We start from the raw sequence: 16,026 nt of genomic DNA on the forward strand, positions 1-16,026 counted from the left end.
TGAAGAACGTGTTTGCAAGTGCAAAGGACATTGGGATTGATAGGGATGTTTCCATCATGGCGGCATCCATTTCTGGCTATACTTTTAGTTCTGTGTGTTATCACAGCGCTAATAGCAACTCAGATCATGTAGGTATTATAATTCACATTTTAAAAGCAAGCGTTTAATGTTTGTTAACCTGGTCATAGCTGTTCATTATTGCCAAGTGATCTTCAGCGTTATTACATTTGTTGCTTCCCCAGTGCCATCATCCTGTTGCTGGCTAGCTAATTCTGGTTCCGTCTATTTACCGGCAGGTGTGGCTAAATCTGTGTAAAGCTAGAATTCCATGGCAGAATATAGCGAGTGGTTTAACAGCGATTTTGTGTGTTATATTTGGCAGGCTTGAATATTCAACGGAAACAAATGGAGACGTAGACATGCTATAAAGTTACTGCATTGGTATAAGATATATTGTTAGAAAAGTTTAATTCCATTTCCAGGAAATACTCTGTAGCTAGCTATTTAGCATGAACCTGCAAAGTCAAGTGACTTCCGTGTGTCATTCCTGTTGTTGTCAAAAGTCCCCGAGACATCTTCCGTGTACAATTGTTATATATTTTTAAAAGTGATTAAAAAAGTGACACTTATGCAATATGAAAGCATGCTTGTTAACCAATGGGCTATTATTAGTCACAATGTAAACAAAGTGACTGTCAGCAATGTCAACATGCATTTCCTCTTGTTAGATCTAAAGGTTGACGTGGGCTTAAAAGAGATGGGTGACATTTGCAGGTTTTCCCTCATTCCTGACAAAACAGACAAATTGTATGGGACACTATATACACCTAGTCTTCTTTAGAATACAATCCACTTTAATCAATTGTTGATGTGCATTGCCTTTATAAATGACAAATTAACTGTTCAGTCAAGAACCCCCCAAAAACCCCAACGCAGATGCATTAAAAATGTCTTTGATAAGTTAATTTGATCAATAACAGTATTTTTAAGAAGTTTTTTTTTTGTAGACAATGTCTTAATTGTTTCATATCAATAGATTTCTTAAACACAGTTTTGACAGAATGTACATGTGCTTTTAGGAGGGCTTCCTTTTAGGAGATGTAAGACAAGAAGAGACTGTGAGCATCAGTGACGCACAAATCAGCAGTCCAGAATTACTTCAGATAGTTGGTAAGCAATAGAAACACATACAGTCTGACTTATTAACCATGTTGTAGATAGAACTGTTATAGGACACAATCATGCTTTGGAGCATTTTATTAATTCTCCATTTATAATTGACCATAACATTTCTTTATTATCTCTAACAGAAATCCATAACCATGACCCTTGTACACAGTTGTTCAGGTAAGATATACGGTAAACATTTTTACTCTCATTTATCCCTGCACATCCAGACCATGTAAAGTCCATTTGTAGTGAAGACACATGAGGACAGTACACAAATCTGGCTTTGATATTTTTATCTTGAAACCTCCAATGACTGATTGCATGCGTTTATAATTAGCCAAAAAAAAGGTTGATGTTTACTCTAGAGTTGATGTTCCCTTTGAAAACCATTCATTTAGAAACCCATCTTTGAATTTCATATCAGACAGCAGATAGCCCCTCTAATAGGGTAGTGTAGTAGAATATGCCAAGATAGAGGTCGAATATGATGAATTCAGGCTGAATTCTGACTATTTCTTCCCTCCTCGTCAGCTTTTATGACTACGCAGGCAAAATCAACGAAGAAAATCTTAACAACATTCTCAAAGACAGGCGTAAAGTGAGTGAACTATATTTTATCTTGCTATGAATTCAGCCGGCTTTTGTGACCGATGAGTGATGATAAAACCTGTAAACCTAAAGAAACAAATAATGCATCTTGACCTTAAAGAGTTATTATTTCATATGTGATTTCAAACACGCCTTCAACTTGCCTTTCCTTTCTAACGAATGTGTTTCATCAATCACGTAGAACGTCATTGGCTGGTACCGGTTTCGGAGGAACACACAGCAGCAAATGTCATTCAGGGAACAGATCATTCATAAACAGCTGACTCAGCTGCTTGGTGTACCAGACCTCGTCTTCCTTCTGTTCAGTTTTATTTCCACCGCCAACAGCTCCACACACGCTCTGGAATATGTGCTCTTCAGACCTAACCTCAGGTAATAAACATGGACAGATTTACTAACGGGAGCAGTTTTATACTTCTACCTCAACTGTACATTTCTCAATGCCTAAATAATTTGGCAATAGCAAAAGAATACAAGCAAGATATATAGAAGCGTAAAACATAACGTTATGGGTCCTTTTTGATTTTTGCAGAAAATGAGCTGAGGTTTTGTGGCTTAATTTCCAGCAGAAACAGTGACATCTTGTGGCAACTAACGTTAGAGCACCCTAATGAACCTGAACTGCTGCACAATTGAACACGTTTACATTATGTTTTCAGATGCATAAGTAGTAGCAGTAGTATGTGTGTTTAAATAATATTTTCATGTTTTAATAGTGGTAAACTCTCCTATTTTACTCAGTAGGTACAACCAGAGAATCACACTCACAATCCCAAACCTTGGAAACACAAGCCAGCAGGAATACAAAGTCTCTTCAGTTCCCAACACCTCACTTAACTACTCCCAGGTCATCAAAGAGCACGGGTAAGTGTTACAGTCACTTTATTGTCTGCTGCACGCATGCCCTCCATTGCTGAACCACGTTTTCACCTGACACCTCAGTGCAAATTAACTTTAAAGCCATAATGTGTGCAGTGTCTGCACCATCCCACCCCCATCCAGCTGTATGGTTGGAGCTCTTCTTCATCACAACATAACCTCCATTACACAAAGATTGGTCCTTCTGTCATTGAAGGTTTTTAGTCAACTCAGCTTTGTTTTATTTCGGTATAGAAGAGGCTCATAGGGCTTTGCTCCATTATAGATCATTCATTTTGTTCTCAATGATTTTTTTTAAACATGCATGTCTTTTGTGCCCTTTTAGTGCTGAATTCTTTGACAAAAATGGGGTGATGAAGGACATCCGTACAATATTCCAAGTATACAGCGCATTACAAGATAAAGTGCAGGTGAGTCATATCAAGCAAAGTAGAGTATTACACTAATTAGTCCAAGTGTTTGCTTCAACAATGTATTCCCCTTTCCTGTATGTGATTTATTATTTTAGGCTGTTTGTGGGGAGGTGGAACAAAGTGAGCGGATGAAAGAGAAAATTCAGGAGGATGTGAACAAACTTAAACAGCAAATTGCTCTCAGGAAACATAAAACAGCAGAAGAAGAGAGAAGTATGTACCTTTTATGACTTTTTACAACTATTTGCTTTACATGTGGTAGTATACAGTTAAACCAAAGTTTGTGGCTATAGGATAAAATTGGTTGGCGGCCTTTTGTTCTGCATCCATATATAGAATGACTCCCCCTCTGCTCTTCCCTCTGGTTTTAAAGGCACATGTTTCCACATTTTACTCAGCTTTGTCTTTTTTTTCCTGTATACTTCATGTCCTCCACAGGACTTCGAGAAGCCCACAACGAAGACTCCCATTTGACACAAGATGAGAGCGCAGAACCGTCGGAAGCTCTGTCCAGAATAACGTTTCACACACCTTCTGCCCCTGAGCGGCCCAGTACCTCACCTCACCCACCTTCGTATGCTGACCTTTTGTCCCAGGATGACTCTCTGCTGTCCTCCTCTTCATCACCTACCAATGCTGCTCTACTGCCGAGGCCTCAGGCTGTGGGCTCTCCAGGACACCCTACCCCAGGTCTAATGGGGGTGGGCCTAGGCCTTGGACTGGGTCTAGGCAGCATCACAAATCCTGTCACCACTCCCAGCACCCCATACCTGGGCAACGGAGATGGCTCAAGCTCTGACTCATTAGACAGACAGGCCGCAGGGCAGGAGGATGATGAAGATGACGAGGACGAGGAAGATGAGGACAGTAGCGAATATGAGAACTTAGTGAGCGAATCCACTCAGTTGCCTGGGGGGGTCTCAAGTGTTTTGGCGCATGGGCGGGCGGCAGCTCTAAGTCCTGATGGGGATGTCCGTGGCTCACAGACCACGTAGAATCAGGCGGCTCGTGTGTGGGACACAGCTGGGGGGGACACCCCCCGAGAGGTGGGAATCTCACGCAATCAAAGTTAAGCAAACGCAGACAAATAAAGTGTCAGTCCTGAAAGTGAAAGGCGTGCACGGATGGTGTCTCGCTGTGAGTAGCTTCTCTTCTGGTAGCCTCCATTTTAAGGGGACTCTGTTGCTAGGCTACGCCAGCTTAACGGTGCGTCTCTACTGTGGAAGTTCTTTATGGAATGAAGCTGATTTGGGGACGTCGATGTACGTCTCATCTTCAGTTTGGATTTGGATTTTTCAGTGCGTTGCCACTGGTTGGCAAGCTGGCTTCCTATGGGACTGGCCTCCACTCTTGTTATGTGTTTCATGTCTGCATCACCAAATCTGAGCACCCATGCTTATATTACCTCTTGCACTATTTTTTTTTTTTTTTTTTGCCTTCATTGAAGCGATTATTTCAGAAAATGACTAAACTATTTTGCGGCCTTCACCGGTTTTGAAACCAATCAGGCAAATTAAGAAAATTTTGTAGAATTTCTGTGTTTGTGCATATTCGTTTTTGGGTTGGGTTTTTTTTGTACTCGCACAGTCTTAATCACACTTTTATATTTAAATGAGACGGTGTAGATTATAAACTAAATTTACCCCGCTATTTCCCTCATGGGTGCTTTATATATGCACATAAATATATCTTCTGTATTTTGTCACATTAGGAATTGATCTAATTGGATTGACAAGAATGTCAATCAACATGTCTGTTGACTAACACTGAAATTGTATGCGCTTTGCTGCACTTGACAAGATTTAAGGTTTCTTTGTCACGCTATTATGATGCTGTCTTGTGCCACTCGAGTAGTCATCTTTGACCACACTGAGCCAAACTTAGTTCAGCTTTTGTGTGTTGTACAGGGTTTTAAGGGCAAACATTATATACTGTAGCTTTACTAACGAGACGCTTAAGGTTCCCTTTCTGCTGCTGTGACAGAGCCACCATATTAAAAAGCTGCATCTGTCTGTCCATTATCACATAAAAAAACACATGGCTGCTACTTTGATTTCAGAACGCTGGTTGTCTCCAGTTCTACTGTCCGTGATCAGATAACCACTCTAGCTGACTCCTCACTGGCTTGCTTTTTATTAAAGTAATCACAGAAGGCTGATACACCTCTACTGTGTGGATTTTATCGTCAAGGTCAGTGGACGATCACCTTGCTGCACAGGTGACATCTGTTTTTTTAGCTTCAGCTTAATGGGCACGCAACTTCTAACTTCTAATAACTGAAACTGGAATTATAGTCTACGACAGCAGAACACCAGCCTATGGGGGAAACACGCTTTTTTTCTGCACATGGGCATAGAAAAAACATTGAATTTATAAATTAACATTTTTTATTTTAGTGGGAGAGTTTTTTTTTTTAGCTTTTCACCTTATTTGTACAAATCTCTGTCATTTTCTCTCAATGGTGCTAAAGAGCAAATCTTGTGTAGGTCCTGTCAGAAACTAGATAATGATTTCAAGCCCTGCCAGCTCTGCTAATGTAGGCCTCAGGTGTACAATAAGGAGGTTCCATATTAACAAGCCTCCATGCCCACAAATTACACATATGTATTTATGCATAGGCTGAACCTGCCTTTGGATTGCTGGACCATTGCAACATCAGCACGTCCATGGAGGCACCACAGCCCTACCTGGATAAGCTGTGCTTCAGGTGTAGTATTTTATTCCTAGTGGGTTGTCTCTGTGATTTGTCCCCACACATCCCTAACTACTTATCAAAACGGTTGATGTGCACCAAGACTACTGGTGTTTCCGTCAATGACATCACATAGAAGCGAGACAGAGATGCACCCATCCATCCAATGTTAATGATTTTTTTTAATGTAATAAAAACGACATGTTAAAAGCGTCAAACACCCATCTGGACGTGTGAAGAGGCGTGTATCGGTGATCAGTGTCATGCTGCGCTGGGAAACGTCTCCTGATGCGTTACTGCGGGCCGCTTACTGCAGTATTTTGAAGATGACATCATCCATATCCCCTGCGGGGGGTGTACCACGTGTCTTCTTGGTCGAAACGCAACGACCTACGACGCACGAATAGGGAAAACACATACGTCTAACCCCGACAGATGACCCCCCCATTAAAAGAAATGACTCCTCCGGTGAATTACCAGTGCTGTTGCGGTGACATCCGAGCCTGTTTTGCCTTCGCCGACCCTTTTAATAGTCGGAATGAGAGACGTGTAATCTGATTGGTCAGCGTCGAGGGACGAACAGAAAGTAGCCAATCAGAGCGGGGAGCAGATCCAGGTGGTAAATCCCGAGCCTGCCCTCGCCCGCTCGGCCCCAGAGCTCGCAGGAGTGCAGGTTTCACCGTTTCCTCGGCTGCTGCTTCTCCCCGTGCCGCCATTGAAGCCCGTCACCTTGGTGCTCGGAAGACAGGAGAAGCTAAAAATGGTTTAATGCGCCAGACCAGCGACGGAGGGACGGAACAGGGGGTGGGTGGGGGGGGGGGGGGGGGGGGGGGGGGGGGGGGGGGGACTTGCTCCGTGTTTTGTACGGACCTTCAGCAGCCAACGGAACGGCGCACCGTAGGAGCCAAGATGCGGTTAGCGTCGGCCAAGTGAGACGAGCCAGTGTTCCAGCTGGAGTGGGTTTCTCCGGGTAGAGGGGGAGCTCGGCTTGTTCTGGCAGCCGCGCCGGAGCGAGGAGTGTAAACACGGCCAAGGTAAGAAAGGGCTTCGGCGTTAGCCGACCTCGGGGCCTCCCGACGTTTACAGGGGAAAACCTAATCTCGGAAGGTTAGCGCACAGTCGGCTAGCTCGGCTGTTGGGGTCGGTTCTGGAGAGCAAATAACGTTTGTCGTCACGTCAGAAGGTTCTCGGTGCATTATCGTCCTCCCGAATGTTGGACTTGCTCTGATGAATTTGCGTTACACCCACCCGGGTCGTTTGACCTCCAAAATGGGTCCCAAGTTTTGCAGGAAACATTTTAACGGTCAGCGGCCGAAGGTGGTGGCCCGAGAGGGTGCTGAAGGTTCCCGGTAACTTTTGGCCGCAGCGGCGGGGGTCGTTTCTGACGGAGGTGGTAAATATCGGGGTTTGTTTGTAAACTGGGAGGCGTGGCTGCATCTCAGCCGGGCTGCAGCGCCAGATCAGCCCCATCTCTGGTGCCTTTAAGGAGAAAAGTTCCACATAACACGGTCGCTTTCCAGCACCGATGGACGTGCAGCCTGCACGGTGTGAAGCCCGGGGAGGATTCCCATTTAGAGCACTGGTATCCGCCGGTCACGCGTCTCCCTGCTGGGTGTCTGGTTTCACCTCAGCTGGTCTCCTGTTACCCAGCTTGGGTGCAGGGCACGTTGGCTTTGATTACTATGCGTGCCCTCTTTTGATCAGGATACCATAGTCACCCAATATATGGATGTGCAAACCGAGGGGAAATCTGTGTTATATATAAACTGATGGTGGGGCAAACTGTGCCTTTAATGTCTGAGATTGTTAATTATTTAGACCGGATCGTCGCTCCAAATGTTGCCCGACAGCGGACTTCCATAAGGTGGAATGTATGAATATTGAAAACTGAAATTCTATATTGTACCTGCGTTTATTTGTTTATTAAAGCCTTTTCTTTGTTTTCCAGCGTTCGACTGGACTGCTGTGTGATCTGAGGAGCAGATCTGCCGAGCTGAGGGCCCCTCTGGGCGGCAGGAAACCTTCCTTTGGGGTGGTGTGACGATGACCGAACTGGTTGCCAAGTGGGCCTGTGAATACTGCACATACGAGAACTGGCCGTCGGCCATCAAGTGCACCATGTGTCGCGCTCAGAGGCCCAGCGGGGGTGCCATCATCACCGAGGAGCCCTTCAAGAGCAGCCCCGCGCTCGACGCCAGTCTGCACATCTCGGCAGACCTCAGCAACAGTCCCTCCCAGGGAGGCTCCAGCTTACTCATCTGCCCCGACTCCAGCGCACGACCCCGCGTCCGCATCGCTGACGTACCTGAGATTAGCAGCAAGTGGTCCTGCCACATGTGCACCTACTTGAACTGGCCTCGTGCGATCCGCTGCACCCAGTGCTTGTGCCAGAGGCAGCACACTCAGCAGCAACAGCACGGCCAGCACGCGGCCCACCGGGGACAGCTCACGCAACAGCCGCGCAGCCCTACAGAGTCACCCCAGACCTCAGGCACCGGATGCCACCCGACTCGCCCAGCCATCACTGCAGATCCCTGTGAGGAATATAACGACCGCAACAGGCTCAACACTCACGCGCAGCACTGGACCTGCACCGCCTGCACCTACGAAAACTGGGCCAAGGCCCTCAAATGTGTTGTCTGCGACCACCCGAGGCCCAACAGTCTCCTGGCCGACCCCATCCAACTGGCGTCAGAGTCCGAGAGCCAGCAACCTTCCGTAAAACTGAACGAGCAGGACAGGGACAACAGGAGGGCCGTTGTCGGGCAAGGCCTTGGGTGTGTGGTGGGTGGGCTGGGGGGGTGCAGCAGCAGCCAGAGGAGGTCACCCCCGACGTCAAAGCGGGAGTCGGACGTGAACATGGACTTTCAGAGGATTGAGCTGGCATCAGGGGCCGGGATCGGCAGCAAGGAGGAGCTGGAAGTGGATTTCAAAAAACTGAAGCAGATTAAGAACAGGATGAGACGGACCGACTGGCTGTTCCTTAACGCCTGCGTCGGTGAGTGCCGCCGCAGCACGACTCCACCCAGCAGCGTTCACCTGGTTCTTCGGCTCTCTTGACGTGTCGTGATTTAAGTCCTGCTCCTGTCCTGAACAAAAACCCTCCCTCATTGGAGAAAAAGCAAATTCCAAACACCCACACGGCAGCTCGGAGGACGTGGAGTGGGAAGGAGAAGGAACGGTTTTAGGAGGGCGAGCGACTGCTTATCGGTCTCCGTCCCTCACGCCACCCAGCTCCTGCAACCAGCCCTTTAATCATAAGGGTTGTGTGTGTCGACAGCCACGCACGTGCACAAACACCAGCGGGGTCTGTTGTCACACACCTCTTCGTCCTGATATTGTGCTCAGTTAAAGGCTGAATGTGACATTACGTCAGTTCTGCTTCACAACAAAGGGCAATTTCTGCTAATGTCGAAGAAAAATACTAACTCCAGGTAGTAAGTTATTCAGTAACAAGTTGTTCCCTCTCACCCCCTCACAAGCACAAACAGCTCAGGTATAATGAAATATGACACAAGCGCTCCATTATTGGAGAGACGGCCCGGTCGGGTCTGTGTGTGTTGCTAGGCAGGTTTGACAGTCTTTGACATGTTGACATCGGCGCGGTCTCAAAGTTCTTATTGATGTTTTGGTTTCCATGGAGACCTACTGACCTAAAAATATGACCACAAAAGCAACCCAGGTAAGTAGACGTGTGGTGGAACGGCCCTGACTTTAGTCCCGCTCGTGAGGACCACCTCAGGTGACGCCAGTCTCTTGTTCTCGCGTGGGTGCTGGGCTAATTCAAGCTGCCGTATTATTGAAGCGGAACCTGCTTGGAGGTGGAGAGGAACTCTGCCTCTGCACAGGAAAGCAACTGCAGAGAGGTGCTAATTGTCTGCAGGGGCTCCCGTTAACTGTCCGCAGATGCCTCCTCTCTGGTAGCTCGCTCTCACTCGGGTCTAGTGGTTTTAAACTGGTTCTGACATGCGCATCATACTGGTAAAACCAGATGTGCGCTAACAATTCCTGTAAGAGATGCACGCGCAGGTGAAGACGAGCGGCGTCTGCTCTGTCTGTGGAGGCGTGCACCTCCCCGAGTTGTGCGGTCCAGTCCTGAGCGCGGGGCTGCCGACGCTCCGGCACTAATGGAGTGTTTGGAAAGTGACCGCAGCGCCTCTCCGTCACACTGGGCTGCTATTGTGCAGCCCCCCCCCCATCTCTCACAGCGCTGGCCAGCTCCACACGGCACAGAGAGTCTTCCACCCACTCCACGTCTCTCTGGCTCTCGCTCACACACTCGCACACACGATGCAGCCCAGCTTTGTGTGTCGCTTTCACACGAGAACAAAGGAGCACCGTTTTTATTTATTTAATGCTGTCAGATGTATGAGAGAATAGCACCCAGGTCTGGCGTAAGAGCTAAAATCCTGAGAGGAGGGTTCTGCAGATGTGCTCAGAGCGGTTTAAAGGGTTGCTCTTATTGTTTACGGCCATAATAATGCATTTCTGTCAAGTGTACACAATCACCAGGAGCTTATCTCACATGTCAGAGAGGCTGAGGCTGGATTAAACCGCCTTTGATGAGCTCATCGCTTCCATCATGGCACTCTTTCATCACGGAAACGGGCTCTTCCACCCCTTCTGAGAGCAAATCTGAAATTTCTGGTCTAACTGTTTTCTTTGTGTGGAAGGTGTTGTGGAAGGCGACCTGGCGGCTGTGGAGGCTTATAAATCCTCAGGAGGCGACATCGCGAGACAGCTGTCGTCAGACGAGGTGCGACTGTTAAACCGACCTTCAGCGTTCGACGACGGCTTCACGCTGGTGCACCTCGCCATCCGCTTCCAGAGACAGGACATGTTGGCCGTGTTGCTCACGGAGGTCGGTCGCCGTTTCCTGCAGTTTTTTCTTTTTTAAATGTGTGTTTATGCGGCGTTTTACAGAATATTTCTGACGGAAACTTAAAAGATTGATGATCTCAGGTGGGAGATGTTTAATCTGAGGATTTATGGAGATCAGTTCTGATCAATCTCAGAAGTTTCGGACTGGCCTTGAACTCAGCTCTGGCGCCCGTGCTGAGGTTTATTGGATCTTACTCGTCGTCACCGCGGTGATCCCAGATTAACCGTACATACGCGTCTGCTCCCTAAACTCGAGGTTCTTCTCTCAGTTTAAGGAGTCGCCGGATGCTGTGATCCACCAAAAATGTCCTGAGGGTTACAGCTGCGGTCTTTGAGCGTGCTCTGACCCTCAGATTGTCTGAGACGGAGCTTCGGCCCCTTCTGACCCGTCCTCTCTGCAGGTGTCCCAGCAGGCAGCTAAGTGCATCCCAGCCATGGTGTGTCCCGAGCTGACCGAGCAGATCCGCCGTGAGGTGGCAGCTTCTCTTCACCAGCGCAAGGGAGACTTCACCTGCTATTTTCTCACTGACTTGGTGACTTTCACACTGCCAGCAGGTCAGGAACGCAGCCATTCCCTCCCTCACAGGAGCAAAATAAAGGGCTGCTGTTTGTTTCCAGCCGCTCAAAAGTGGAGGCTCGTTCTTTGATGCATGCTGAGTAAATAAGCCCACCAAGATAGAACGACTTTTATTCATTCATTATAACTTTCTAATGGTGATTCCCTTAAATTTTACTGTGTGGAAGTTGTGGCTGTGCTCTTCTTTGTTGGTAGCTACGCTAAGCTAAGTGGACAATGGAGAATGTGGCTACTGGCCACTATAGAAACTCGGCTCGGTTCCTCTTTGTCAATGCATTCATTTATTTTGGGCACAGAATGAGCTTCTGTTCTGCCTGTTGTCCAATTGGAAAAAAACAAAACAAGATATTTTATTTTCTCATGTGTCCACCAATGACCTGTCCTTTTCTCATGTGTTGTGGTTTCAGACATCGAGGATTTGCCCCCTGCAGTTCAAGAAAAACTATTTGATGAGGTGTTGGACCGAGATGTACAAAAAGGTGACTTCCCCTGTTGTTATGGCAACTGAGATCATTTCAGGAGGTTGGGAAACCGGATCCACGATGTCCTCTATCAGGACATCTGCCAAACCCTGGCTGTGTTGTGTTACCGGTACTTGTGTTGTCAACCTAGCCTGCATACAGTTTTAACACTGGCAGGCTGTCAACCATCGCCATGGATACTAACTGTGTGGTTTAATCACCTTTCAGGTGACCTTCTCAGTCTGCTTCAACCAGCTTTTGTTTGCACCGTGTGTCAGTAATGATAGAAAGGAGGTAGAACCATCTAATTCACCTTGTTCTAATTCAAATAGAGGACCATATTTTGATAGAAATGTTTGATTTTGAACAACCCATTTGACTCTACAGAAGATAAGACTGTTTTCAGTGTTCATCTGTAGAATTTTTAAAGAGACTTAAATATCCAAAGGCAGAGAGTGGAGCTGTTGTTACTCACCAGTAGGGTCGACACATTAGGTCGCCCTCGGCAACATGCTGATGTAAATAAAATGTGCAGCAGAGGGCAGATCTGTCTGAATCTCTTCTGGCTTCTCGCTGCCGTGTGGGTTTGTGTTGTGTCTGCGTTGCTTTGTAGCGGCTGATGTTGTCAGAGGCAGTTATTAACATCCCACCCAACCCTCCTGTCACCTGGTTTTAAAGCAGCCTGGACAACAATTCAGGTTTCAGCACGTATGAGGTGGAACCAGAAACGTCCACCAGATGCAGCTTTCAGATGTCACACACGTTGCTTCACATCATCTGCAGCTATCAGTTTAGCCTTTAATTGTTCTTCTGCCATGGCTGTTTCCTTACTGGTCTTCCTCTGGCTCAGAACTGGAGGAGGAGTCTCCCATCATCAACTGGTCCCTGGAGCTGGGGACTAGGCTGGACAGCCGACTGTACGCCCTCTGGAACCGGACGGCGGGGGACTGCCTCCTGGACTCGGTCCTGCAGGCCACGTGGGGCATCTACGACAAAGACTCGGTGCTTCGCAAGACCCTCCACGACAGCCTGCACGACTGTTCTCACTGGTGAGGAACGCTTAGAACAGCTCGAGTCCAGCTAGCATGTTCTGCATGTCCACAGAGGTTCTAGTTGCAAGCTGTCCAAATCTGACTCTTCAGTGGTTGGGCTGAGAAATACTCAGTAAAAGTGAGCAGAGTGAGACCTCTTGTCATTTTCTAGAGCGCACAAACACGTATGACATCATGATGTGGGGAACTGGACCGTGTGGTTTGGGGTCTGTTCACCTCCATGCTGACAATGTTTTAAACAAAACCTTCCTCGCATGAGCGGAATGATTCCAGGGTTTATGTATGACCTGTAGGTTTTACACACGTTGGAAGGAGTGGGAGTCGTGGTATTCCCAGAGCTTCGGTCTGCACTTTTCCCTGCGGGAGGAGCAGTGGCAGGAGGACTGGGCGTTCATCCTTTCACTCGCCAGCCAGGTAGGACTGAAGAGCTGGAGGAACCATGGGAGGAGGTTGTAAAGTTTGCTTTTGTAAACATTGGCGTTGTGGCTTTACGCCCTTCTCGCCTCTGTTGTTTCACAGCCAGGATCCAGCCTGGAGCAAACCCACATTTTTGTTCTGGCGCACATCCTTCGCAGGCCCATCATCGTCTACGGAGTCAAGTATTACAAGAGTTTCCGTGGCGAAACTCTGGGGTACACCCGTTTTCAAGGTGAGCCGAGTGTTGGTGCGACACCGTCCCGGCAGCAGGGATGAGCCTGCGTGGGAACGTCCTGTCTGCATAGCTCACATTTCTGGCATAACTGCTCCACAGAGCTGTGATTTATCACGTATCAGCCTAGGTTGTTTTTAGGTTGTGGTATCTGTTAGTCAGATGTACAAAAGAAAAATAGTATGTTTGTCCCATGAGCGCATCTGGAGCCACACTGTGATTTTTGGGCACGCACACGTGAACATGTGTAAACCATCAGAGTCAGTCAGCGACCCAGGCAGGGTGGAGAGCAGGCGGTCTTTATTGCTAGTTGTTAAAAACAGTGGGTTCAGTCGGCCCGCCGCCTGGTCCTGTGCAGACGATGATAAAAGTGCCCGATAATGGACGTGCACTGGCGGTGGGGCCCGTCTAATGGATCTGTGATTTATGGAGGGCGGGAGCGTCCAGAGGAAGACGCGTCTAGCAGCGACCCAGTGAGCCCAGTAAGAAACCACAGCGGTTCCTGAAAGATGAGTCAGTTTGGCATTTAAAAAATGTATGAGAGCTGCTTTGTTTGTTGGAGGAACCAGATCAGATGTGTGACGGACGCCGTTTCTCCTCCCTCCTCAGGCGTGTACCTGCCCCTTCTGTGGGAGCAGAGCTTCTGCTGGAAGAGCCCCATCGCCCTGGGCTACACGCGGGGCCACTTCTCAGCGCTGGTGGCCATGGAGAACGACGGCTTCGACAATCGCGGCGCGGGCGCCAACCTCAACACGGACGACGACGTGACGGTCACATTTCTGCCTCTGGTGGACAGCGAGAGGAAGCTGCTCCATATTCATTTCCTGTCAGCCCAGGAAGTGAGGACACCTCCATAGCCATGCGCCACATTGCTGGTGTCGTTGTGTTGGGGCGCCCTCTAATGGCCGTACTTGTCTCCCACAGATGGGGAACGAAGAGCAGCAGGAGAAGCTGCTGCGGGAGTGGCTGGACTGCTGCGTGACGGAGGGCGGGGTCCTGGTGGCCCTCCAGAAAAGCTCCCGCCGCCGCAACCACCCTCTGGTCACGCAGATGGTGGAGAAGTGGCTGGACGGCTACAGGCAAATCCGGCCGTGCACCTCTTTGTCCGACGGCGAAGAAGAAGAAGACGACGACGACGAGTGACAACATTTACGGAGGGGGAGCCGTCTGTCGAGGGGTCAGTCTCCTCCTCTCTGTTTATCCTTAAATCTTCCTGAGGAGGACTGTGAAAGGAGCCTTCAGGAGAGGGATCCCTCCACCTCAGAAGACACAGTCACACCCGATGAGACACTCTTACTGACGGACGCCACGGCAACAGCACAGCCCTGGGGGGGAGATCAAGGTTTACAGATGCAAAAGACCCTTTGATTTCTGACCGGAGAGGAAGGAGCGACCCGCTCCCCTTCGCTGTTCATGCATGCGATCGTTCTAAAAGAGCAAATCTACCAGCATTGACTCGGATCAACACCGTGTTCAGCGGGGGCACCGGCAGAAGCACACTTCCAAATCAACCTTTTCCACGTTTTTCCGCGGCGGCAGTGTGGGCCCCTTTGGTGTTTGTTTTTGAACGGGCAGGGACAAAGCTATTATCTTTTAGACAACCAGAGATTGTGTAATAATCAATGACTTTAATCCTTATTAATAAGCACTGCACATTTATGAAGACATTTCTATATATATAGTACTGCTTGAATTGAAGTCGTTATATTAAAGCTCTTGAAAAGGGAGTTTTTCCCCCCTCTTTTCAAGTTTAATCTACACTCATTGAGGTTTGGCTCGTAAACTTTCATGTTGGATCTTTGGTTTATCTTTTGTAAGGTGGTTGAGCTGAGAAAATGTGTGTGTGTTTGAATTTATTCAGCATATTTATTTGGAAATTTTGAGCTAATAAGAGCTTTCTGTAAATATTTTTTCCTCTTTTTGTGGTTTCGTTGACAATTCTTTAAATCTTGATGAAGAAATATTGCACAGAAGTAACCAATCATTACCATCAGTGAGAAGTTTACCTGCGTTGTGCGTTTGTTTTTTTTCTTTATTACCTCATCTGGATGCCAAAAATCTGGTGCTTTTTTGGTTTAGTTTTGGGCAGTTGGGCATGGGAGTGCTGTCACTAACACACGAGTCAGACTTGTCTCATCTTCGTCTTTGTAACCCTTTTTCCTTCCTCGAGTGTGTTGCTCGGTTAGTCAAGGTACACATCCGTTCACCAGTCTGCGACACCCATTTGTTGTCACGTTGTTGGAAGACTGCAACACTTAAAAACCAAAGCTGACAGGAAAAAAAAAAAGGAAAAAAAAACTTGTCATGACTTCTTTGCTGTGAATGTTTGCATCATGTGTTTCTTTGCCATTGTGTACTGTAACCTTTTGTGTTCCGGTCAGGTCACATGTATTTGAGCATCACCTGTATGTTGCTTTGTATTATGCAATAGTTGCAGTTGTGACTATGATGGTTTTGTGGTTTTAGGCCTGACTTCACTAGAGAGTGTAACACAAAGGACAAGCTAAACAAGGAAAATTAAAACCTTTTTAAATGTCCAATGAAAGCTTTTTCTCGCAGACTCCTGGGATTTAACGGGATTTTTCTCCCTCTAGCGGAAAAAAGCGACATTGCAGCCACTGGACAGGAAAAACACGTGCATAT

At 47.6% G+C, this 16,026-nt stretch overlaps 2 protein-coding genes across 3 annotated transcripts; both read left to right on the plus strand.

Moving 5' to 3' along the window:
• The first annotated feature begins 6 nt into the window (after positions 1 to 6).
• On the plus strand, positions 7 to 5,229 carry abraxas2 (abraxas 2, BRISC complex subunit). Of its 2 annotated transcripts, none has more exons than XM_011603223.2 (9): positions 7 to 128; positions 1,080 to 1,170; positions 1,311 to 1,347; positions 1,702 to 1,768; positions 1,961 to 2,151; positions 2,521 to 2,643; positions 2,984 to 3,068; positions 3,167 to 3,284; positions 3,510 to 5,229. In XM_011603223.2, exons 1-9 carry the CDS (start codon positions 57 to 59, stop codon positions 4,064 to 4,066), a joined length of 1,341 nt encoding a protein of 446 aa, XP_011601525.2. In that variant the 5' UTR covers positions 7 to 56; the 3' UTR covers positions 4,067 to 5,229. The 2 variants fall into 2 exon arrangements, with proteins under 2 accessions (XP_011601525.2, XP_011601526.2); XM_011603224.2 differs by having other exon boundaries at positions 2,524 to 2,643.
• A 1,389-nt stretch (positions 5,230 to 6,618) lies between these two features.
• zranb1b (zinc finger, RAN-binding domain containing 1b) lies at positions 6,619 to 15,923 on the plus strand. The gene is made up of 10 exons (XM_003963949.3): positions 6,619 to 6,797; positions 7,712 to 8,761; positions 10,437 to 10,624; positions 11,046 to 11,199; positions 11,629 to 11,700; positions 12,533 to 12,731; positions 13,028 to 13,148; positions 13,254 to 13,383; positions 13,993 to 14,222; positions 14,308 to 15,923. The coding sequence occupies exons 2-10, from the start codon at positions 7,807 to 7,809 to the stop codon at positions 14,524 to 14,526; spliced, it is 2,268 nt and encodes a 755-aa protein (XP_003963998.2). The 5' UTR covers positions 6,619 to 6,797; positions 7,712 to 7,806; the 3' UTR covers positions 14,527 to 15,923.
• The last annotated feature ends 103 nt before the right edge of the window (positions 15,924 to 16,026 follow it).

This window comes from Takifugu rubripes, chromosome 4 (genome assembly GCF_901000725.2).
Source record: "Takifugu rubripes chromosome 4, fTakRub1.2, whole genome shotgun sequence".
NCBI classification, from domain to species: Eukaryota; Metazoa; Chordata; class Actinopteri; order Tetraodontiformes; family Tetraodontidae; genus Takifugu; species Takifugu rubripes.

What these genes read in the sequence shown, in the direction of transcription:
- abraxas2 (XM_011603223.2), top strand. Translation starts at nt 57, where the DNA reads ATGGCGGCATCCATTTCTGGCTATACTTTTAGTTCTGTGTGTTATCAC. An exon ending in CTAATAGCAACTCAGATCAT is followed by an intron (nt 129 to 1,079) that starts GTAGGTATTATA and finishes ATGTGCTTTTAG; the next exon opens with GAGGGCTTCCTTTTAGGAGA. An exon ending in AACAGCAGAAGAAGAGAGAA is followed by an intron (nt 3,285 to 3,509) that starts GTATGTACCTTT and finishes TGTCCTCCACAG; the next exon opens with GACTTCGAGAAGCCCACAAC.
- zranb1b (XM_003963949.3), top strand. Translation starts at nt 7,807, where the DNA reads ATGACCGAACTGGTTGCCAAGTGGGCCTGTGAATACTGCACATACGAG. An exon ending in GTTCCTTAACGCCTGCGTCG is followed by an intron (nt 8,762 to 10,436) that starts GTGAGTGCCGCC and finishes TTTGTGTGGAAG; the next exon opens with GTGTTGTGGAAGGCGACCTG. An exon ending in GACTTTCACACTGCCAGCAG is followed by an intron (nt 11,200 to 11,628) that starts GTCAGGAACGCA and finishes TTGTGGTTTCAG; the next exon opens with ACATCGAGGATTTGCCCCCT.